This window comes from Ciconia boyciana, chromosome 25 (genome assembly GCF_034638445.1).
Source record: "Ciconia boyciana chromosome 25, ASM3463844v1, whole genome shotgun sequence".
NCBI lineage: Eukaryota > Metazoa > Chordata > Aves > Ciconiiformes > Ciconiidae > Ciconia > Ciconia boyciana.
In genome coordinates, this window is record NC_132958.1 from 3929608 (window position 1) to 3952538 (window position 22931).

At 67.0% G+C, this 22931-nt stretch overlaps 1 protein-coding gene across 4 annotated transcripts; it reads right to left on the reverse strand.

Moving 5' to 3' along the window:
- Positions 1 to 854: 854 nt before the first annotated feature.
- Positions 855 to 22172, reverse strand: BMP1 (bone morphogenetic protein 1). 4 transcript variants are annotated; one of them, XM_072846344.1, is made up of 20 exons: positions 21925 to 22172; positions 12897 to 13010; positions 12668 to 12820; positions 12456 to 12573; positions 11326 to 11504; positions 11092 to 11197; positions 10583 to 10707; positions 8869 to 8984; positions 8480 to 8582; positions 7827 to 7943; positions 7605 to 7750; positions 7089 to 7284; positions 6885 to 7010; positions 6615 to 6775; positions 6286 to 6466; positions 2489 to 2614; positions 2285 to 2412; positions 1972 to 2185; positions 1619 to 1869; positions 855 to 1367 (listed from the first exon to the last, which is right to left on the reverse strand). In XM_072846344.1, exons 1-20 carry the CDS (start codon positions 22064 to 22066, stop codon positions 1233 to 1235), a joined length of 2937 nt encoding a protein of 978 aa, XP_072702445.1. In that variant the 5' UTR covers positions 22067 to 22172; the 3' UTR covers positions 855 to 1232. The 4 variants fall into 4 exon arrangements, 2 of the variants coding, with proteins under 2 accessions (XP_072702445.1, XP_072702446.1); XR_012039694.1 differs by lacking the exons at positions 855 to 1367; positions 1619 to 1869; positions 1972 to 2185; positions 2285 to 2412; positions 2489 to 2614 and adding exons at positions 3449 to 4247; positions 4496 to 4887; positions 5030 to 5141 and having other exon boundaries at positions 21925 to 22171; XM_072846345.1 differs by lacking the exons at positions 855 to 1367; positions 1619 to 1869; positions 1972 to 2185; positions 2285 to 2412; positions 2489 to 2614 and adding an exon at positions 2633 to 3394 and having other exon boundaries at positions 21925 to 22170.
- Positions 22173 to 22931: the final 759 nt, after the last annotated feature.

Sequence of the window (22931 nt, forward strand, 5' to 3'; positions counted from 1 at the left end):
GCACCTCCTCACCCATCCCTGGGGCTGCAAACCCTTCTGGAGGAAAAGCCTTGGTGCCCATCACCGTCCCGTCCGGGCACAGCCCGCTCCAGGGCATCCCAGCCCCTTGCCCCCGCTTTCCACGCTGACACCATCGCATCTCCCCAGCATCCCGCTGCAAACGGGGCGAGGAGCATCCCCGTCGCCCCATCAGGGACACCAGCAGCAAACACGGGACGAAGGAGGGGACGCAAAGCCGCGTCCCCGAGCGGCGGCACCGCGGTGCCGAGGCACGAGGGAGCACGAGGCGGGCGCGGGGGCCTGTGCCGCAGCCCACCAGCCATCTGCTGCCGGCTCGCAGCGGGCGCGGGCGGACGGTGTGGCGTGGGGATGTGGCTGGAGGACGCGGTGGCTGGAGGACGCGGTGGCTGGAGGACGCGGTGGCAGGAGGACGCGGCGCCCACCTGCCCCACACCAGGGGAGGTGACTTGCTATGGGGCGATTCCCCGGCTGGTTGAGATACGGTGCAAAGAAAATATTTGGGGTGAGCACCTACCTGCAGGACTGTCCAAAGCAGAGTCCCAGGGGAGCAGGCAGCTCCCTGCAGCGACAGCACCCAGCACCCAGCACCCAGCACCCAGCACCCAGCGAGCGACCCACCGCTGAGCCATGCTGCCTGCCTCCTCAGGGCAGGAGCAGATTGCAATTAGCTGATTGCTCTGCTCCTTCAGCTGCAATTCGGGGAGCCCCACGGATGGGGGTCTGCCGCAGGGTGCTGGGGTGCTCTCCCAACCCCCCCCATCCAGCCCCAGTTTTGGATGCTGTTTTCCTCGGGGGCGGCCGGGGTGGAAGGAAAGAGGCCGGGGCTGCCCCCCTCCAAGTACAAGGGTATTTATTTCATCGGTACAAGAGAGAGACAGCACCTTGTGTGTTGGGCTCTTCCCGGTTACTGGTTTGTACATTCAGATAGCTGCGGCCAGCTCGGCCGGGGCGAGGAAGGGGAGCGGGTCCCGCTCGGCCCCCCCAGCGCCGGAGGGGTGGCTGCTGGCGGAGGGGACCCCCCCTCTGCCCTTGTGCCCGCGGGCGCCCGAGCCCCGGGGCCCCGTGCGAGCGTGTCTGAGTGCTGAGGTTGGCTGTGTGCTCCTCCGTGCAGTCTGTGCGGGGTAGCGCTCCCCCCTTCCTTCCTCCCTGCCCTCCTCCTCCTCCTCCTCCTCCTCCTCCCCTGCCTGCGGGGGGGCCGGGATCCCCGGCCCTCATTTCCTCGTGTGCAGCGTGTCCTGGAACTTGGTGCTGGTGTAGCGAAGGTGGAAACCCTTCTTGTTGATGGTGTCGTCCGAGTGGAAGCGGATCATCACCGAATCTCCGGCCGAGTAGACCTCCTCCGGGGGCTGCCGGGGCGAGGGAGAGGGGTGCTCAGGACCACCGGCATCTCTGGGATGCATGAGCATGGGGTAGGGGAGGGATTTGCCATGGGGACGGTACAAAATCTTTGCCCCCCCCCCACCCGCCACGTACAACACCAAATCCCCCCAGGGATTTCTCCGCACCGGCTTGGCTCAGCTTCACCCGTTGCCCCTGCAGCCTCGCACCTCTCGCCCCAGCCCGCCCCACCCCATCGCTCCCCCCATCCCCAGCTCACCCCGGACCCGCAGAAGCGTCCGAGGCGCGGGGCCGTCCCGTCATAGCCATCAAAGAGCTCCATGTAGTCGTAGCCGCAGTCGGCTTCCTCCTCGATCTCAAAGGTCTGGAAGATGAGCTCCACGCCGTAGCCCTCCTCAGCCATGATCACCCACTCGCAGTCCGAGCCCCCCGGGTAGTTGTTATCCCCAAATTGCGCATGTGAATACAAGTCCTTGGTCTTCACTTCAGCACGTACCTGGCCCCCGCACACTGGGGGAGAAGCCGACAGTGGCAGGGGGGGTGTGTGTTAGGGGGGTCCGCAGTCTTCCCCCACCCCATAACCAGGAGGTTTCCCCAGCCCCACGGTGGTACCTGTGGCGTGGGTGGCCTCGAAGCCCTTCTTCTGGACGGAGTTATCAGAGACGAACTTGAGGAACATCTTGTTGCCGGAGGAGATGAGGGGCTCGGGCTCTTTGGCTCCGCAGAAGCGGCCGAGCGCCGGGGCTTTGGCATCCTTGCCGTCATAGATCTCCAGGTGGTCGTAGGCGCATTCCTGCTGCGCCTCCACGTCCAGCTCCGAGAAGGTCTGCGGAGGCAACGGCCGAGCTCCTGGTGCTCAGTGGGGCTCAGTGGAGGGGACCCCCCCGGTGCTGCCCACCCCCTGGTCCCCCCACCCCATCCCTACCAGCTTGACGCGGTGCCCCGGCGTGGTGGTGATGGCCCAGGTGCACTCCTTCTTGCTGGGGTATTTATCAGGCCAGTTGGGGCTGGTGATGGTCCCCGAGATGGATGTCACCTTATGGTCGCAGCCAGCTGCGGGGAGAGCGGGGGGTCACGGGTATGGGGGGGATCCCTATGGGGGGGAGGGGGGTCTGGGGCACGGACCCACCTTCCTTGCAGTCGTGCTTGTTGTCGTGCAGCACGAAGCCGCTGCGGCACTGGCACGCGTAGCTGCCGAAGGAGTTGAGGCACTCGTGCTGGCAGCCCCCGTTGTTCTTGGAGCACTCGTCCTTGTCTGCGGAGAGAGCAGAGGGGCCGCGGCTGAGCGGGGTGCGAAAGCCCAGCGGCCGGCGTCCCGGCACGGCATCCCGGCACGGCATCCCGGCACGGCACAGCCCTGCCCGGTGCGTGCCGGGTCCCCAGCCCCACGCCGCTGCCCTCCGGGGAGCGACCAGCCAAGCAAGCGCCTACGGCCAGCAGCAAGCAGATCCGCCGTCCCTTGCCCGAGCTGGGGCAGCCCCCGCGGGTGGACGGGATGGGTCCTCCTCTCCCTGGGCTCACCCACGGGCACAACCATTACCTGCTTACGGTACAGACGGGGAAGGCAGAAAAACACACAGTGACAACCAAAGATGCACAAGAAAGACCAGGACGCGGGAGTCCCTCTTTACTCATCGATAGGGAAATGTCACAGACACGATAAAAATCAGGAAAAACAAAAAAAACCCAAAAAACAAAAAAAAACCAAACAAAAAACAAGGTCAGCTGGTCAATGACAAAAACAACGGGGATGGGGCGGGAGGGGTGCTTAAAACCAAAAAAAAAAAAAAAATTAAAAAAAAAATTAAAAATAAGGCCAACAACCAGTTCTGTCAAGCAAGGGGCTGCCGGGGCCGGCGGCATGGCTCAGCTCGGCTCGGCCCCGGCGTGCTGCCGCACGGCGCCTGGGGCCGCGGTGTTCCTGAGAAAGATGGAGAGGACGGCGTGGCTCAGGAGGGGCCCCGCGGCCGCTTCTGCAGGCGAAACTTCAGGCCGGGTGGGCGAGATTTCGGGGGCTGCAGCTGCTGCTTCTTCTCTGCAAAGAGAGAGGGAGAAAAAAGGGGGGAGCGATGGGGGAGCGGGGGGCGGTGGGGGGCGGCGGGGGCAGCGGGGCATGCAGAGCGGCAGCCGGGGAAGCAGGCAGCGGAGGGGACCCCCGCGAGCCCCTCGTGCAGCCGGGGCTCGGCGGCGAGCGGCTCTGTGGGGAGGAAGAGGAGGAGGAGGAGGTGGTGTGGCCGGCTCCGGGAGGATGAGGATGGGCTTCCTGGGGGTGTCCGGGTTGGGGAGGTGTGGGAATGGTGGCGGAGGGGTTTGGGCTCGCCCGGAGCAAGGTGTCTCCCCGGGCTGGCCATACTTACCTCCCAGCGCCCACCACCTGCCCGAGGTCCCTATCGCCGGCGTCCCACGGCTCGCCAACCCCCCCAGAGCGCCCGCTTTGGGGCCGGGGCAGGATGCTCCGTGGCCCGTCGCCCCTCCTTGCTCCCCCTCCCCACGGGGCGAGGGGTTGGGGAGCGGGCAGCAGCGGGGGGAAGCCAGCAGCAAGCGGGCACCAGCCACCCGAGCGTCCCTCTCCGTGCCAAGCTTGCCCCGTGCCCCATTTGACGCGGGGAAGGGGCGACGCCGGAGCAGAGCATCCCTCCTGGAGCCATCGGCAGCAGTGAGGGGGGTCCTGCCCCAGCCCCCCCAGCCCCTCGGGGCGGCCCCAAGCCCCACGGCCGCCTCTCAACCGGAGGCTATAACCTGACGTCTCCTAGGTCTGAGAGAGGAAGCGAGGCGGAAAGGCTCATTTGGGGATGGGAAGGGGCTTCGGATGGGCCGGGCGGGCTCAGAGCAGCTCCAGCACCGGGGGAGCGTGCGTGGCATCGCCCCGCCGGCAGGACGGAGGGAGCCTGGGCGGGCGAGACAAGAGCGGAGAGAATTGGCAGAGGAAAGAAGCCCACCGGGTCGGTGTCTTTAGCAATCCTTTATTCTAACCAGCTTGCTCGCCGCGAGCCGGCATTGCCGTGCGCTCACCGTTATCCCAGCGTGCATCCGATGGCTCCGGGCTGCTCACCGCCCCGCAGCCCCCGCCTGCACCTATCACCCCGCTACAGACCCCCTGTGCACCGGGGCTCGGCGGAGAGCTGGGGGGACGTACCTGGGTGCCGACACCGTGGTGAATTCCCAGGCGAACGCATCCTTACGCGCGAGCCGACGGAGCCGGCTGCTGCCTCCCGTTGCCCCAGCCCGCGAGGAGGAGGAGGAGGAGGAGGAGGAGGAAGAGGAAGGGGCCACGTCTTCGCCGGGGGAAAACAAGTGCCCAGGCGGCCAGGCTGCCCGCAGCACCGAGGGGCAGGGCTCGGCGGCTGGCTGTGTCCGGAGCAGCGGGGAAGGAGCGCAGAGACCCTCCGCGGCTAAAAAGGAGCCGCTTGGGAGATGCTTTGCCCAGGGCTGGCCGGGAGCGACCCCGGGGGGGGACGGGGACCGGAGGAGGGACCCTGGTTTGGCCGAGTCCTCCAGCGTGGTCCTGCTGCCGGGAAAGCCCGAGACCTGAGCGGGGAGAGGCAGAGGAGAGGGTTTGGTGGTCTGGGATAGCAGCAGCCCCCATGGGACCACTGCACATCCCGGTGCGAGGAGGAGGAGGGAAACGGGGAGAGGGAAGGAGCCCGAAGTGCGGCGAGGGGAGACTCACCCGGCTGCCCCGCGGTCCCGCTGCCGCTCGGCCGCTGGGCTTTCCCGAGGTCTCGCTTTGCTGGAGGGTGCCGGCTCCCGACGGCTGGGCCCCGCTGGGCCACCTTACTTGCCTTGGTTTTAATTAAAAAAATAAAGCAAAGATACTCTACCCCCAGCCCGCGGGTCTCTGCCGCTCCAGCCAGCTGCCGGGCTGCCTCGGGGAACCCCGAGGGCTCCTGGGGATGCCGGCTCCTGTGGCTCTCTGCAGCCGAGTGGCCGCGCTGCCCCTCAAAAACAGCCTCGACGGGGCCAAAAAGCAGCGGGAGGTGCAAGGCATCGGTGGTCCGGTCCAGCCCAGCCTTTCCGGGAGGTGCCGTCGGTCGCTCGAGGCCGGGCTGACGTCCAGGGCACCACGCCGAGGGCGACCCTCTCTTGCACGAGGGTCCCGCGGCAGCCCCCAGCCTCGGGACCGGCCCCGGGTGATGCTTGGCTGCGGCCGGCGGTGCTTTTCCCTCCGTGTCCCCATCCCTACGCCCCCCAAGACCCAGCCGAAGGTGACACCATCTCCTGGCGGGGTGGCCCGGGAGAGGAGAGAGGAACCACAGAACAGACAGGGATAAGCAGGTAATGGTTTTCAGGAGGAGGGACCGCTCCGGAGAGCTGAGACACGGTGGTGGCCCGATGCCGATATCCCCCCTCCGGTGCTGGCCGGCATGCGGAGCACCCTGCCCGGGAAGCGGAGGAAGCCCGTGGCCGTGCAGCGTAGCGGGGTGGTGCAGGGCAGCAGGCAGCAGCGCGGGGCATCGCCACCCTCCCCGTGGCTGTGCCGCCCGAGGGGTGCAGTGCCCGGCCCGCGGCGGGGCTGGGACGGGGGGGAGATGGTCCCCCCGGCCAGCGCTGGCCCCTCCAGCCCTGAGCACGTTCCTGCCCCCGGCACGCTTCCCTCTGCGGATGCAGCTGGAGCCCAGCACCCACTTGCCATTCGGGGACCTCTGGGAGCACCCCAGTATCTGAAGTAGGACCCGATTGCCCCCCAAAAGAGGGGAAAAGCCTCAAGAGGCAGCAAAACGTGCTGCCAGCCGGGCTGCCGGGGGCTGGGGGAGTTCAGACCCTGCGGGGCAGAGACCCAAGGATCACCCTGCCACCGGGCTTGGACCGGGGGCTGCACCCCTGGCGCGGGCGAGGGCAGGCGTTAGCGGCGGTTTGGGGGTGCGGGGAGGGTCAGCTCGGTGAGGGAGGGCAGGGGACGCCCGTGCTGGGGCCGGGCAGCTCTACCTGAGAAGAACTGGGCTTTGAAGCCTTTTTTGGAGACGGTGTTGTCGGACTTGAACTCGATCCTCATGTTGTTGTACTGGGAGGTGATGACGTCCGGCTTCTCGGCACCGCAGAATTTGCCGTGCAGCTTGGAGTCGGCGGTCAGCCCGCTGCGCACCTCCACGAAGTCGTATTTGCAGACCTGTGGGGTGCAAGGCAGGGGGGGGGGGGGACGACACACACAACATGGGGCTGGCGGCATGGCTGTGCCACCCTGCAAGCCACCAGCAGCATCTCGGGGGGGACGACACCCACGATGGAGAGGGGCTGCTGCTCCCCGGCTGACTCACGTCATTGCCCTCAGTCTCGAAAAAGTCGAACTGCAGGGAGATGCGGTACTGGGTGGGGGCCACCAGCTGCCAGATGCAATTCTTGTTGGGGGGGTACTCCTTGGGCCACCCCGGGCTGGTGATGGAGCCGTTGAGCTTGGTGAGGAAACCTCCGCAGGCGGCTGCAGGGCGGGAGGCACCCAGCACCCGTCACGTCCCCAGGGTCCCTGGGACTCGGGCCGGGGGGGGGGGCCTGCAGGGGGCGGGTGGGGGGCGGCGGGGGGCACTCACCCTCGCAGCGGCGCTTGTCGGAGGCCAGCTCGTAGCCGGGGTCGCAGGCACACTTGTAGCTGCCCAGGGTGTTGACGCAGCGCTGCTCGCAGCCACCGTTATTGGGACGCGAGCACTCGTCCACCTCTGGGCAGGGGCAGCAGGGCTGAGCAGGCAGGCAGGGCTGCCGGACCCCCCCCGTGTCCCCCCCGGTGCGTCTCCTACCTTTGAAGAAGTTGACGGCGAAGCCTGCCTTGTTGATGGAGCCGTCGGAGACGAATTTCATCCAGAGCTTGTTGGAGGTGCTTTTGATGTCGTCCGGCTTGTCGTAACCGCAGTAGCGCCCGATGAGGCTGCTCGACTCGCTGCTGCCGTCCCGGATCTCCAGGTAGTCGTAGGCGCAGCTATCGTGCCGCTCAATCTAGGGGCGAATGTCAGCGGGGGGGGGATGCCATCTTGGCCCCAGCATCCCCAAACCCTGCCTGCCCCTTTCCTTACACCCACACTTCCAGACCCACGCACCCACCAGCCACGGGAGCCGGTCTGCTGCATGGGGAAACTGAGGCACGGAGGCAGTGCGGAGCGATGTGGGTAGCCAGGCTGGGCAGCGGTAACCCCGCTGCAGCCCCAAGCCTGTCCCATGGGGCGCATTGGGTCAGGGAGATGCTGCTGGGGAGATTTCCCCTTCCCACCCCAGGGAAACGGGGGGGGACCGGCACGCGGCGGGGGATGCTCACCCACCTCGAAGGACTGGAAGGTCAAGCCCACGTGGAAGCCCTCGGAGACGGTGATCTTCCAGACACACACCTTGCTGGGCCGGTAGTCATCGGGGTAGTTGGGGGACTGGATGTGCCCGTTGTCCTTCTTCACATCCCCCCCGCAGATGGCTGGAAGGGAGGAGAAGCTGCCTGAGCCCCCCCTGCCCCGCCGCCAGCCCCGCACGCCCCCCCTGCCCACCCCTACCTTCGTAGACGGCGAAGAAGCCTTTGCCCACCCAGTTGCTGCTGCTCCGAAACTCGACCCAGAGGCGGCTGTCGGTGGAGACGATGGGCTCGGGCAGCTTGTTCCCGCAGAACCTGCCTGGGGACGAAGGCGTGCTGGGCTGCCGCTGGCCGGGCACCCTCCTCTCCCTCGCCACCACGTCCCGGTCCCCCCCCGTGACCCCCGCCAGCATCCTAAAGGGAAAGCGCTGCTTCTCCCCCTGCTCCCCTCCGGCTTTTCTGGCGGTTTGACAGAAACTGGTTATTTCAGAGTGAGGGGTCAACCGGGACTTGGGCAACATCCAGTTCATGGGGACGGGACCGAGATACCGGCATCGCCCTGGGGAGAGATGTGCTGGCCAGCTGGGTCAGCCGGGCTGGTTTCACTGATGTGGGCCAGCAAACTGGGAGCCCCGTTCACCCCAATAACCCCTCCGGGGCCAGCCCCCCACCCCCCCACCCCCCCAGGGGCTTTGGCACATGGCGGTCAGGCAGGGATACAGGCAGAGGGGAGCCCCTTGCCCCGCTGCCTGCGCCCGGAGCATCCCCACGCGGCGGGGCAGGAGGTGAGGGCAGCGGGCAGGCAGCGGGGCAGGCAGTGCCGGCCGGCCAGGCTAAGAGCTCCCGGTTGGTTACCTCGCAGTGTGGCCTTTCTCCAGAACCCGTCTCTCACCTCCACGTAGTCGTACCAGCACAGCCGGCTTCGGTAGAGGTCCAGGGTGGTGAAGTTCAGGATGATCTAAGGTTGGGGGGGGGGAAGAGCATGGGGTGAGCCCCCCCCGTGCCCCGCGGGGTCTCTGTCTGCCGGAGCGCGGTGCTCGGCTGCACCGGGTGCCAGCGGTCCAGGTGGCACCCGGACCCGCTCCGTGGCGATGCCCGGCAGCATCCCGAACCGCAGCAGGGCACCGGGCGGGGGGATGCTGGGGTTAGGGACACCCTGAAAAAAGGGGAGAAGATGGGGCAAGGAGGGAGAGGAGGACTGGGAGAAGATGGGGTGCCTTCGGTGCCGTGCCAGCGGCCGGTACCTTCTCTCCGGGGGTGACGGAGATCCTCCAGACGCAGTGCATGTGGGCAGAGTATCCGTTGGGGAACTCAGGGGAGGAGAAGTTGCCCTGGCTGTCCTGGAGCGTTTCCCCACAGGCTGAGAAGGGGGAAAAGCGGGGGTTAGACCCCCGGGAAGCCCCCAGCATCGGGATGGGCGGCACTGGGTTCGGACCAGCCGCTGCCCCCAGCCCCCTGCACCCTTTTACCACCCAAATTCCCAGCCCCGAGGACAGCTCTGCAAAAAACCACCATCACCGCCTTGCTGCAGCAACCCCAAAAAGCCCCAAACCGCACCGGAGCGGCTGGCGATGCTCCCGGCACCCCATCGCAAGCACCGTGCCCCCCGCCCGGTTGCCGAGCCCCGGGGCCAGGAGCCGTCCCACGGCCCCCCCGTGCCCTGCCACGCTGCGGGGGCCCGGCTCGCCGCCCGGGCTCCTGGCAGGTTTACGCGGCCGCGGCTGGATCCGGCCCAGCGCTGCCATCTGGAAGCCACATGATGCCGCGGCCGCGGCACACGGCGCTTCGCTCCGGCTGTCGAGGGGCCAAGGCGGCCGCCCCCCACCTCCCGCTCAGGGGGGCTGCGAGATGAAAGGTGAAACGTTAAAAAAAGGCGGCTTGAAACCTGGGCTCGCTGCCTTTTTTCCCTTCTTGCTTTACAGTGGAAACAAAGGGAAGGGAAAGCCAGGCTGCAGAGGGGCTTTTTGGGGGGGCTTCCCCCCCACCCCCAAACTAATCACTTTTCCTGCTCGTGCTCACAACCCTGCTCCCCTGCAGCCTCCGAACGTGGCACGGCCGGCTGCCGGGGCCCCTTACAAAGGCGTCCCTCTTCCAGGCTGCTAATTAGTTGCTGGAATTAAGCGGGAGCGTGCAGGAGCCAGACTCCTTGCAGATGTTGCTGGTACAGCCCCGGAGCACGTGCTTTCAGCAGGGGGGACTCGTGCCAGCCTCCCCAGCCCCCGGAGCAACGCCACTGCTCGTGGGCCACGATCCTCAGCATCGTTTGAGGTGCCAACGTGTGCGCCGGTCGTGCCGAGCATCCCTGGCTCTGCCCCGGCCCTGGGGAGGACCGTGGTCTGTGGTGGGACCGTGTTCTCCCATCCCGCTGGTAACAGCCCTGCGTAATGCCCGGCTGTGCCTCATCCAAAACCCTCTTGGTGTTGGGGTGGCTTGGAGGATGCTCTTGGAGGATGCTCTTGGAGGATGCTCTTGGAGGATGCTTTGCTCTTGGAGGATGCTCTGCTGTCCGAGGATGCTCTCAGGGGATGCTCTGCTCTCGGAAGATGCTCTTGGAGGATGCTCTGGGGGAGATGCTCTTTTCTCGGAGGAGTGGGAGGAGAGGGTGGCTGAGGATGCCCTTGCTCACACGGGCAGAGCCCTGTGGCTCACCGAGATCTCGCCTTTAGCTTCTGCTCACAAACACCCCAGAAAAGTGCCGTGGATGGACAAAGGCAACTTGCGTGCTCCTTGCAGGGGGTCTGATGGCAAGGAGTACCCCAAAGAGCGGTTTTCCACTGGAAACAGGGGATCCAACCAGGGTGATGCTTCCTTTGTCAAGTCTTGGGGTGAAAGCAGAGCCATTTCCCGGGAGATACGGCCCCATGCATGCTCATCCCAGCCCGGGGACCGCTCCAGCCCCCCGGCAGTGACACGCCGCCCCGGCCCGGGGCCCGGCAGAGCCATCCCGGTGGCACTCACCCGGGCAGCGGTAGAGCTTGCGGGCCTGGGCGATGTCCCCTTTGCTCAGACGCGTGCGCTGGCCGATGGCGGGCCGGACCCCGTTCACATCGTACTTGGGCAGGATGGTGTCGAGGAAGATGCCCCTGGGGCGAGAGCAGGGAAGAGGCTGAGGAGCGGCTGGAAAGCACCGGGTCTGCGGCTGCTCCTCGCTGCCGGGGGAAGGATGCTAAAAACAGCCTGGCTAATTAAAGCCTGCAGGCCGGTGAGTCAGCAGGGACGTGTCCCTGATGGAGGTGACCGCGGGGACAGCACCATCCCTGCCCTGGAAAGGGATGCCGTGGGGCTTCATCCTGCCTCAGCGTGCTGCAGCATGGCTCCGCCGGAGCTGGGAGCCTTGCACCAAGTGCATTAACCCCGTGCAGAGCTGCTAACGTGCCACTGTCTTCCAGGGCTGGGGACCCTGTGCCACCGTCCCCGGCGCTGTGGGGAGGACGGGGACACGTGGGCGAGCCACCCCGGCCGCGTACCTGGAGAAGGTGTTCCTGGCATAGTGCATGATGCTGTCGAAATCGTACGTCTCACCCAGTGACTCCACCTCCTCCGGCTCCATCTTCAAGAAATTGTACTCCTGCCCTGCAGAGGCAGGCGGGACGGGGACGCCGTCAGGGGGTCCCCAGCTTCAGCAGCACCCCATGGCAGGGAGGAAGAGGAAGAGGAGGAGGAGGAGGAGGAGGAGGAGGAGGAGGGAGGCTGGTCCCTACCTGGCTGGATGTTCTCCCGGATGATGGAGACATGGTCATCCCGGTCGGGGCGTGTGTGCTCGTGCCAAAACCCGATGACGTGACCCAGCTCGTGCACCACGATGCCAAATTTGTCGCAGTTTTTGCCGATGGAGATGGCCTGGGGTCCCCCTCCTCGGCGGCCCACATAGGAACAGCACCTGGGGGGGAGGTGGGGTGGCACCGGCTGAGCCCCGGCTCTCCGGGGGATGGCCCTGCGGTGTGGGCATCCCGGTGCTTCCCCGGGTAAAGACACGAGCCAGGCCAGGAGCAGCAGCCCTCCCGGTCCCGCTCGGCGTGGAGCATCCAGGAAGCATCTCTGCTGCCTCGGCTGGGTGGAAGCTTCAGCCGTCCTGCCCGCACGGGGAGCTCGAGCTGTGCCTCCAACCTCAGCTCCTGCCCCTGGGCTGCCTGGCACGGCACGGCACGGCACGGCACGGCACGGCACGGCACGGCATTGCATGGCATTGCATGGCTGCAGGCAGCCCCGGCACCCCAAGGTGCTGCTCCCACGGGTGCCCGTCCCCCGGTCCCGCACTGTGGATGGACTCTTGCCCGCACCCGGCAGCTCGGCTGGTCCAACCCTCCATGCCAGACCCAGGCTCAGGGCTTGCACTGGCGCAGGGGCGCGGACCGGCACCCCCGCTGTCGCGCACAGCCCGTTCCAGGGGAAAGCCTCCTCCTAACCACCATCTGCTTGGCTGGGGCTGCGCCCTGACGCGTGAAGACGCCGAGCTCTTCCAAACCCCTGTTTCCTTTGGCGTCAGCCCCGCTGCAAGCCCGGGCTGGTGCCGCGCCACCGACCTCAGCCCCCGGCCCTTGGCGGCGAGCGCCACGGGTCGGTGGCTCCGAGACCTCCTGCGCCCCAACCACCCGCAGGGAGCAGACCCCAGGGACAGGTCCCCTTCGCACCCCAGCCCTCCACGAAACCGAGCGGGTCTGGGCCAGCCGGTCAGCACCACGCACACGCCGACACGGGCGTTTCGGTGCCAAGGCACGTCAGCCAAGCATCCTAATTAGCGCTCCCACGAGCTGCCGCGCTCTCTCTTTGCAGTGCAAGAGCCAAAGGGCAGGGTGGTCCCGGTGCGTGCCCAGGACCCCCCGCCCCGTACCCGCAGGGGCGGTAGGTGAAGACGATGTAGCTGTCCTCGTCGTTGCGCTCCAGGAAGGTGACGCAGGTGTGCTTCTCCCAGTGCCGCATCGCCTGCCGGAAGATGGCTCGCTGGCTGCCTGCAGGAGGGGGCGGCGGGGGCCGTCAGCCCAGCATGGGGAAACTGAGGTACGCCGGGGACAGAGCATCCCCCCCCGGCTCGCCTGCACTCACCGCTGAAGTTGCCGCTGATCACGTAGGGGATGACCCCGTCCGGCCACACTCTCTCCGGCCGGGACGTGGCAGCGCGGCGGCTCCGTGCCCGCTGCCGGCCCCGGCTGCGTGGTTGGTGTCCCGGCCGTGGGCTGGCACTGGTGGCGTTGCTGCCTGCGGGGAGGGGGAGGTGAGCGCGGGCGGCCCCCCGGCATGGAGGCGGCCGGGAGGGCTGGGACCGCGGTGGTACCTGAGGAGTTGGTGTGCAGGCGCGTGATGGTGTGGCGTGCCAGGTCCACCACCCGGTCCACCTGGAAGAGCTGCAGGTCCTCCTCGTCCAGGGCGATGTCTCCCAGGAAGGCAGCTGGGGTGGGCAGAGGAGGTGTGAGCCCCCCACGCCTATGCCAGGGGACCCCAAACCCCATCTCTCCCCAGCCCCTCCACACCTGGCAAGCCCCTGAAGAGGAAGGCAAGCCCCTCCTCCTCCTTCTCCTCCCTCTTTCCTTCAACTGGGGGCCGGGAGAGAAAGCGAGCGCGGTGCTGGCCGGGCTCCCCCCGCTCCCCAGCCCGCCACGGTGTCGGCTCTCCCGGCAGCTGGAGCCAGCCCCGCGCTGACATCTGGTTCGCATAAAGCCCGGTCCGTCACTTTTTAGGGTTTCTGTTGTTATTTGTGTTACAAAACCGCTTTCTTTTCACTTTGCAAAACCCAGCGCTGGGCTGGGGACCCCCTTCCTGCCCGGCTCCTGCTCCCCAGCCCGGTGCGAGCTCCAACAGCCCCGGGATGCTCCAACGACCTCCGAGTCATCTGCCACCGCGCAGCAAAGCCATATGGCCCGGGAAGCTCCTGCTGCGCCCAGCGCCCGCAGGAACGGAGCTGGCCGAGGGGTGTCCGTCTGTCCGTCCATCTGCCGGGGCCATGAGCCCCTCCAGCACCACTCTGCCACAGCTCCCGCGGGGCTGAGCGTGCAGAGATGGTTCAGCACTACGGGGCCGGGGGACATAACCTTGCACAGTCCTTCCTCCTCCTCTTCCTCCTCCTCTTCCTCCTGCTCTGCTCTCTACCCTCCCACGTGCCACGGCCTCGCCGTGAGTCAACACTGCAGGATGCGGCTCCCGGCTTCGGCACTTGGCCGGCGCTGAGCCCCGGGGACCCGGCTTTTGCGGAAACGCCGTGGCCCAAGCGTGAGGGCTGGCTGAGGTCATGCCGCGCCGCCACGCCAGCGCCGGCACAGAGGCTCTGGATGCGGCCGGCGCGGGGTGGAGCTGGGTTTCTCACCGAGTTTGTGGGCACCTGGGGCGAACGGGTGGCCCCGGGCACCCCATGCCCTCGCTGGCCCCCGGGGAAGGGCAGGAAAACAGCAGCGGTGGGGAGTGGGGTGGCTGGACCGGCTCGGGGGCTGATGGGGAGCGGTGCCAAGTTCACGCTCCAAGCAATTAGCAAGTGGATCCCAAAAGAGCCACTAATTACAAAAGCAAGGCGGGACAATTAGGATAACCCTGACAAGTCCAAAACAACCGGCACAGGGTGAGAGGACCAGCCTGGGCACCCCAGCTCGACCGGACCCCGTGCCTTTGCATGGCACCGAGCCCAAACCCTGCTCCGGCGGTGGCGTGAAGTGCTTTGGGGTGAAAGAGCCACGTTTTGGGTCTGTCCCCGGCACCGGCTGGCCGGTGGGCACATCCCAGCAGAGGAAGCCCCAGAGTGGAGAGCAGACCCGTGGCAAAGCCAAGGGAAGAGCAAACAAGCTGGGGCCAGCACCTCCCCTGGCACCGACCTGCCGCTGGCACGGCCAGGCTGCAATTTGAGGGTAGAGCAGAGGCAGGAGCCGGCCCCGGCCTCCCCGCACCCTCCCCGGGGCTGGGAGAGACGTGTCCGAACGGGCAGCGTGGGGGAGGACCAGGGCCGGGGAGAAGGACAAGCATCCTGTGCCAAGAGCTGCATGGAAAGACAAGGGAAAGTAAGCTCGCTTACAGCCGAGCAAGCGCCGGCAGAGCCAAGTGATATAGAAACCATATGTGAGGGATTTGGGATACGTGAGAGAGCCGGGCAGGCAAGCGTGGGGACGTGGGGCTGGTTTCCCAAGGCAGCTCGGCTCCCCCAGAAATCCCCAGCCCAGGGGGGAAGGCGGCTTGCTGTTCCCGGAGGGGACATCGGAGCGGTGAGGTGGTGTCCCGGCAGCAATCCCTGTAAGGACATGTTGGGGACAAGCCCAAAGCGTTGGATTGAGAAACTTCCACGTTGGTTTGGGCTCTGCTCACGTCCTCCTCCCACTCGCTCCCTGTGCACCCCGGCCCCGGTGACACGTGGGGTGGCTTGGGCGGGGGGGGGTGTCTCTGCTCACCAAAATCCCCCAGATGTTGTTAACCTCCCCGAGGAGCTTCGTCGGAGACGCTGCCACGCTGCTGCCACTTGTCCCTTCCTGCTTCATGCCGCAGCAGCTCGCCAAGCGAGCATCCTCCCTCCAAGATGGAGGGGACCCCCTGCAAACGGGGGGCTCATGGGGCGAAGGCGCTGTGCCGGGGGGGGCAGGAGGGGTCCCAGCCCACTGCTGCGGGCAGCGAGGAGCTGCCAAGGCTCGGCAGAGCACAGGTTGGAGCAGGGGGAAATGCACGGGGGAGCCGGGCTGGGCTGCAGCAGGGAGATGCCAGCCCGGCTTCGTGCTCACCGGGGAGCAGGCAGCGCCCACCGAGGCGTCGCAGCTCTCAGCACCCATGCCCTGCAACCCGCACCCTCGCCCCGCTGGGTCACGGTGCTGCTCGGGTACCCAAGACAGCCCAGGCCGTGGGGCACGGCTCGCCCGCCATCCCTGCAGGGGACCGTTCCCAGCCCGGGAGGCCGCGGGCTGTGCCGCAGGGGCTGCCCTCTGCTCACCCCAGCGCTGGCTATGGAGGCACCGGGGGCAAGGTCCGAGCCGCGGCAGTGCCAGCGGGGAGGATGCGGTGCCAGCGGGGAGGATGCGGTGCCAGCGGGGCACCGGCTTCAAGGGCAGGCACTGGCCATGGGGGCATGATGGCCCCATCCTTGTCCCCATCGGCCAGCGAGGAACGGGGACGGGAGCAGGGAAGGGGAGAGGGGGAGCGTCCGGGCTGCGGCCATGCACATCCCTCCCACCGCCCAGAAAACAACCAGCTGTTTGGGACCCGCCGGCAAGGCTCCCACCAAGCTCTTCCTCACCCCGAAGCCAGGAGATAACTCAGCCCTCCGCTGTTGTTTGACTTTTTGTGCTATGTGTTTTCTTTCGGGTTCTTGGAATGGTGACGTAACCCCTGGGGCTGAAGCTTTAGACAAACAAGGTTTTTCATTCGGACCCGGGCCAACCCCTGCAGCACCCCATCCCGATGCTACAGGCATCTCCTGCCTGCGCACGGCTCGGTGGCTGTCCCCGTGGGGTCCCTCTGTCCCCCCTGCCATGGCACGTTAGGGATGCAGGAGCCGCTCAGCATCCTTTATACCCCTGGGCAAGGCAAGCAGCGGAGAGGGGTACCCGTGGGCCTGACCTCTCTGGCATCACCAGGATTTTGGGATGAGCCTGACCTCGGGACTCCACCAAGGTTGGGAACCGTGTCGCAGGAAAAAAGAGAAAAAAAAAAAATAACCCGCGGGAAGAGGCCGGGGCGCGAACGCGATGTTCTGGTGAACAGGCAAAAGCAAACAGAGCGGCGGGGAAGCTTTGGCAGGGGAGGGCGGCAGATAAACAGGACGTGATCATGTTCCAGGTCAGTCTGGGGCAAACGAGCCTCCGTGCGTGGTGCTGGATGGGAAGGACCCTCGTCCCTGCGTGGGTCCTGCCCGCCCTCGAAGCGGCACTGGGCAGGACGGGCTCCTGTGGCTCCGGCAGGACGGGCAGCATCCTCTGCCTGGGAGCAAAGGCTCAGCCCAGCTTTCCCTCACCAGCTTAGCAGCTCCGGCCCGGCCGCTGCGAGTCCTCGTGTTATGCCAAGCCATGAGCATGGCTCCCGGTGCGAGGCAGGGAGCAGAGGGGAGGGTTCGGAGCATGCGAGGAGGCAGGGATCGAGCCGCTCTGCCCCGGCCAGGGACGGAGGCATCGCCGGGGCGGGATGGAGGAGAGCGGTTTAATAGGTGCATCCTGGCCTCGGCCGAGCTGCCGGGTCGTAAAGCCGTGGAGTCACCGGGGCAGCATCCCACTGGCTTGGCAGAGCCGTTAAATATGTGAGGAATGCTCCTCGCGCCGCCCCCTCGCCCCCGCACGCCAGCCCAGCTGCGAGCTCCGCTCACGGCAAAACACGCCGGGGCCACGGCGAGAAAAGCGGGCACCCCGCTCAGCCGGGACTGGGGGTCTCCCCCCCCGGCCTCGGGGGTCTGCCCTGCCCGGAGAGCCCTGGGGCGTGGGTGTAAAGGTGGAGGGACGCAGAGCATCCCAGGGGCTGTCGGGGCCGGGGGAGCAGCCCCCCGCCGCTGCTGCTTCCCACCGAGGTCCCCGCTGGGTGCCAGGTCTCCCCCTGCTCCCCGCAGCCGGCCAGCGGCCGGTGGTCCCGCAGAGACCCCGAGGACAGCGGGGACAGGACGGAGGCAGGCAGCGGAGGCAGGCTGGGCCCTCTGCTCTCCTCCGACGGCGGCGCAGCCCCTCTCCCGGTGCCCCTCGCCGGCAGCCGGAGAGAGGGAGCAGCCAGCCTGTAAACGCCGGGGCGAGGAATATTTGCTTTCCCAGAGCACCTTCTGACGAGCGCAGCAGGCACAAAGCAGGAATTCAAGCCTCGGCGGCCAGGCTGGGAGCCAGGCCAGATCACGGTCCCCCTGCAACCAGGGGAGAAACTGAGGCACGGGGGGACAGAGCCGGTCAGCACCAAGGGGCAACCCTCCAAAGAGCCAGTCCTGGCACACGGCCGCTCTGCTATCGGTCACTGTCCCCGCAGGCAGCCTGCAGGCAGCCGGGACCCCCTGCCTGCTGTTTCCTCGCTGGCGCATCCTCGTCCCAGCCGGTGCCTTTGCGAGAGCCGGGGCTGTACCAGCACCGGGCACCCTCCTGCCGGCAGCCCTGCCCTCCTCTCCCCAGGGTGCAGGCAGAAAGCGGCAGCCAGGGAAGGCAGAGATGCTGAAGTACACTGCCCAAGATGGAGGGATGATCCCTCTCCCCAATTCCCCTCCGGTATCCCCTGCACATCCCTCTGCGGAGCAAGGCGCATCCCGCCCGGAGGCGGCACCCATCTCTGCCACCGCTTTTCTGGGCATCCCTGCGGGCTACGAGCCCTTTGCCCGCTCCGTGCCAGGCCACGCTGCGGGATAATGTGAAATAAGCACCGTGGAGCCCGGCCTCTAATAAACACAGCCCACAGCAGCAAACAGCTTCCAGCTAACGAACGTCCGGGGGCAGGTCAGGAGCAGGAGGGACGGTTTGATCGCTCCAGGGGAGGATTTTCCTTCTGCTCCTCTTCCGTGACAGCAAAACAGAGGAAAAAGCCTCCTCTGGGGCTTGGCATGGAGGATGCCAAACCTAAGGCATGTCGGAGCACCCGGGAAAGAGTGGGGGGAATAGCGGAGTCGGGGAACGGGAACGGGCTCTCCTTGCCTCCCCCCTGCAAAGCCAGGTCGCCGAGGAAAACACAGCCTGGGCCAGCGGCACCGGTCACTTGTGAAAGGGAGAGCTGCTGGAAAGGAAAATATTTGCAAATTGCTCTGCCAAGGGGACGGGGGGGGGTTGTTGTTGCATTCCCCTGCGAGGAAGGGAGCCCGGCGGCAGCGGGGCGAGTGCGGGGACCAGAGTCCATCGCGGACCGGAGCCCATCGGGGATGGGAACGCGCCCCGACACCCGGCTCAGCACATGTGGGGGTAACCCGGGCTCTCAGGGCACGGGGCAGCCACGCCGGCAGGACTGGACCCCGGCAGCGGCACTGTGCCTGTCCCTGCCACCCGGTGCCGGCTCTGCCAAGGGGCACCGGGGTCCCAAGGGCTCCCAGACCTCTGTGCATCTTCCCAGGGCTCTGGCTGCAAACATCCCCCCGCCTTGTGCTTTTATTGCTCAATCCTCTCCCCACCAGCCCTCCCCAGGCACCGATTAACTCCTTCCAAAGTTTGCTCGCAGCTCCCTGGCCGGGCTCCTTAATCCTCCTGCTGCTCGAGAGAGGGGGGGATTTTCTCACTGCAGTGACAGCGGGGACCGACAGCCCTCCTGCAGCCCTTGGCCAGGTTATAAGTGGGACACTCACTCTCCGCAGCTCAGCGGGATGCAGTGGGGATGCTGTTTTCTCTCCCCGCCACAATGCCGGAGACCGCCGGGGAGCCCCGGCAAAGCCGCAGGCAACCAGGAAGGCACGTTCTCACCCAGAAAACACCCCCCGTGGCACAGCCAAGATGAAAAATTTGGGGAAAACCACCCACGAGCCATCCTCCCTCCTTTCCCCGTATCCCTCCCGGCTGCTTTGTTCTCCCTGAGTCCGGCCGCGGCTCCCCGAGGCCACCCTGTCCCGCCGGCCATGTGTTTCCCAGTCTCGGCACGGCAGCGGATAAAGTCTCAGGAAACGCCATCTCCCCCCTTGCAACGACCCGCCGACGTGAATCAGCAGCCGGAGGGTTTCCCAGGGACCGGGAAGGGAGGGCAGCGACGGCGGGCGGGCGAGCGAGCCCCCTGGCCTCGCCGTCGCACACCCAGCCCTCGCCGTCGCACGCTGCCGCGCCGAACGGGTGATTACACAAAGATAAAGCAGATCCTGGGATCGGCCTGAGATTTCCAAGGTCTCTGTGCTGTCCCGAGCCCTGAACCGCAGGCCCCTGCCGGCCCCGGCTCCGCGGGTGGATTTTTACCCTGCATGAATAAGTGACATATAACGGCTGGAAAATATTTTTGGGCAGCTTGACAAGTGTGACTGCAACCAGTAGCCTCCGCTGACTACGCCTGGAAAGTGTAATCTAGGTGAAACCCAGGCAGCCGGAGCCGGAGCCAGAGCGCTCCAGGCACGGCTGGGAAGCTCGTACGCCCGGGGAGGGGGGCTCGAGCCCCCAGCCCCATCCATGCGCCCCATGCCGTCCCTGCCCGTGGCTCTGCCATCACCCCGTGGGCAGAAGATGCTGAACCCCCCGTGGAGGGAGTGGGAGAGCAGATTCCCCCTGAGCACCCACCCCGGGGGGCTGCGCGAGCCCCGCAGAGCTGCGCACCCCGATGTCCCCCTCCCCATAAGCAGGGTGACAACCGTGGGTGGCAGAAGCACGTCAGTCCCCCACTTTAGCCACGCACCCCCAAACGCGGCCATGGAGCCGCACATGGGGAGCAAGGTGGGCTGCATCCCTCCCCGGGTGCTGGGGGCACCCGGGGGCTCCCGCCTCCCATGGCCGAATTGCTCAGGGTCCCCGGGACAAGCCAAGAGCAAACCCTCGGGCCGGACATGTTTGGTTAGCGCTCGCGCAGGCTCTGCAAAAACAGCGAGCCCTGTCCGAGCTGCTCCCCCAGCGCGGCGGGGGGCGGTGGGAGCGATGCCGGCTGCCTTCCCCGGCTGGAGACGCGACCAGATTCCGACCCGATGGCTGCCCTCCTCACCGCTGGGCACCGAGACCTGGATATCCTGCTGACCGGGTGAAGGGAAACCGGGGCCACGGCTAATTCCTCCCTCCCTGGCTGCCCGGGGGCTGGTCCAAGGGCCAGATCTCCCAGCGGTCCCATTTTGGCATCCCTGGAAGAGAGGCAGCGGAACGGGCGGCTCTTCCCCTGCCGCGGTGGGGATGGCCCGCTGGCACCGGTGCAGACGGGTGGCATCACCGGGGCGGCCGGCAAGCCGCGGGCAGCTGTCCTGCCTGGGCGGGCGGCCTCAGGATACCTCTGGCATGAGTTGTGCCGAGGCACCCAAATTCCTCTCCCGGCGCTTCCCCTCCCTGTAGCTTTGCCGGGAGCCGCGGTGGCGGCAAGGCCTCGGTGCTCAGCTGTTTCCGGCGCTGCCCGAAGCCCGGGGGGGGCGGACTCGCCACCCCCAAAACAAAAACAAGCCCCCGCATGGGTCAGGGGGATGGCGTGGGGGACTCCGGACACCAAGCAGCCCCCGCTGCTGGACCTCGCCATCCCGGTCCTGCAGAGCCCAACCGGGGGTAAATCCCCGGCTCGAGTGGTGCGTGGCAGGGCCTGATCCCCCCCCCGGGCCCTGGGGAAGAGCTGCCGTAATTAAATTAGTCACATAAGGATCTCGTAAAGGCAGGCAGGGAAGCGGGGGGGGGAGCAGCTGCCTCGCTGGCCCCAGGAGGCGATGGGGGTCCCAGGGTGTGCAGGAGCGGGGCGAGGAGGGGGCCCTCAGCCACTGGCAAAGCCACCCCTAATTAGTTTGGCTCGTCAGCGGGCGAAGCCCTGTCTCTCCCATGCGACTGGATGAAGCAGGAGCGGAGGCTCCAGCCGGCTCTGCCCGGACAGTTTTGCAAGCCTAGCTGTTTCAGCCCGGGAGGGCAGGAAGGGAAGGATTTTTGGCCAGAAAAAGCCCTCATGTAGACAGAGTTATATCAACAGACGCCTTCCAGTGCAGACAATGCCATTAAAGAGAAACGTGATCCTCCAGCCAGCACCCGCCAGACCCGAGCCCTCGCCTCCGTGCTCAGCCCCGGGTGTCCCTCCCGTGCCTCAGTTTCCCCCCCCCCCCAACACGTCCTTCCATCCCCTTTATCTCGCTCTGGGAGATGGGGCCCGTCCCCCTGTGGCACCCAGCCTGCTCCCAGCCCTTCCAAAATTTGAAGAACAGCTCAGCAACCCCCTGACCCAGCACAGAGGGACCCCGGCCCGGGACAAACACCTCCCGGGTGTCCCGGGACGGCTGCAAGCCCGGCCGGCCCCGGCGGGACGAGCTTTCTCTGGCTGTGGTTTGGGAGAGAAGGAGAAAGCCAAGGGGCAGAGAGCGTGGGTCCGGCCCTGGGGTGGGATGGGTCCGGCTCTGGGGTGGGATGGGGGGGTGGGATGGGGTGGGGGCTGCCCGCCGCCTTTGACAGCTGCCGGTGCGGCCAAGGCTGGGGAGAGAAAGCGGGGCGCGGGGCCAGCCCCCCCCGCCGCTCCCCACCCTAAGTACAACCAGATGCATCCCCGAGCGGGGCCGGCCGCTGCACCCCCACCCCCCGCCCCGGCAGCGGGGAGCCCCCGGCCGCGGGGCCAGCACGGAGCGGGGGAGCCAAGTTTCGCCGTGCAAAGCCCCGAAGTGCGGAGCCGTGCGGGGCACACTCACTCACACTCACTCACACTCTCTCACACTCACTCACACTCACTCTCTCACACTCACACCAACCCCCCCGCGCTCCCCTTTGTCTGCCCGCCCGCCCGGCCCCGCCGCCCCCCGGCGCGCATCCCCCCGGTCCTACCGGCTTTGCAGGGGTCCTTGTAGTCCAGGGGCTCCGCGTCCTCCTCCTCCTCCTCCTCCAGCACGTAGGAGTAGTCGGGGAAGTGCATGGCCCGGGCCAGGAGCAGGCAGAGCAGCAGCCCGCAGGTCCGCAGCCCGGCCATGGCTCCGCGGGCAGCGGGCGGGCAGGGGAGGCGGGCGGCTTTTTTTTTTTTTTTCCCTCTCTTCCCCTCTTTCCTTCCCTTCTTCGCTCCTTTTTTTTTTTCCCCTCCTCTCTCTCTCTCTCTCTCTCTCTTTTTTTTTTTTTTAGGGAAATGAGATCTGGCGGGGGCGGGTTCAAGCGCGGAGCTCGGCCCCTGCAGCCCCGGGCGCAGGGCTGGGAGCGGGGCCAGCGCCGGGGGGGGACGGCAGGGCCGGGCCGCGGCCGGGGACCCGGCCCGCAGCCCCCCCTCCTGCCCCCCCGCAGCCTTCAGCCCGCAGCCCCCGGAATCAGTCCTGCACCCCCTGGTCCCGGTCGTGCCCCCCTCGTCCCGTCCCGCAACCCCCAGTCTCCTCCCGTATCCCCCGGTCCCGATCCTAACCCCGCCCCCCCGGTCCCGTCCCGTATCCCCCAGCACTGATCCTGCCCGCCCCAGCCCCATCCCGTATCCCCCAACCGCGGTCCTGCACCCTCTCCTGAGCACCCCAGCCCTCGGTCCTGCACCCCACAACCCCCGCTCCTGCACCCCATGGCCCTGCTCCTGCACCCCGCATCCCCCAGTCCACATCGCCCAGTCCTACACCCCCTCCCGCACCCCTGTGTCCTGGTCTTGCACCCCACATCCCTGTCCCGCATCCCCCAGCCCCGCTCCTGCCTTCCCCCCATTCCCCAGCCCTGCACTCCGTATCTCCTGGTCCTGGACCCTCAGTCCTGCACCCCCTGGTCCTGTACCCCATATCCTGCACCCTGCATCCCACATCCTCCCGGGCTGTGCCGGAGCAGGAGGAGGAGGAGGAGGAGGCAGCATCCCCAGCCCACGCATCCTTCCC

Coding starts and splice junctions, on each gene's coding strand:
- BMP1 (XM_072846344.1), bottom strand. CDS start 22,066: ATGGCCGGGCTGCGGACCTGCGGGCTGCTGCTCTGCCTGCTCCTGGCC. Junction 8,985..10,582: donor CAAGCTCTACCGCTGCCCGG/GTGAGTGCCACC, acceptor CCCCCTTCTCAG/CCTGTGGGGAAACGCTCCAG. Junction 2,186..2,284: donor CGGGGCACCGCGTCAAGCTG/GTAGGGATGGGG, acceptor TTGCCTCCGCAG/ACCTTCTCGGAGCTGGACGT.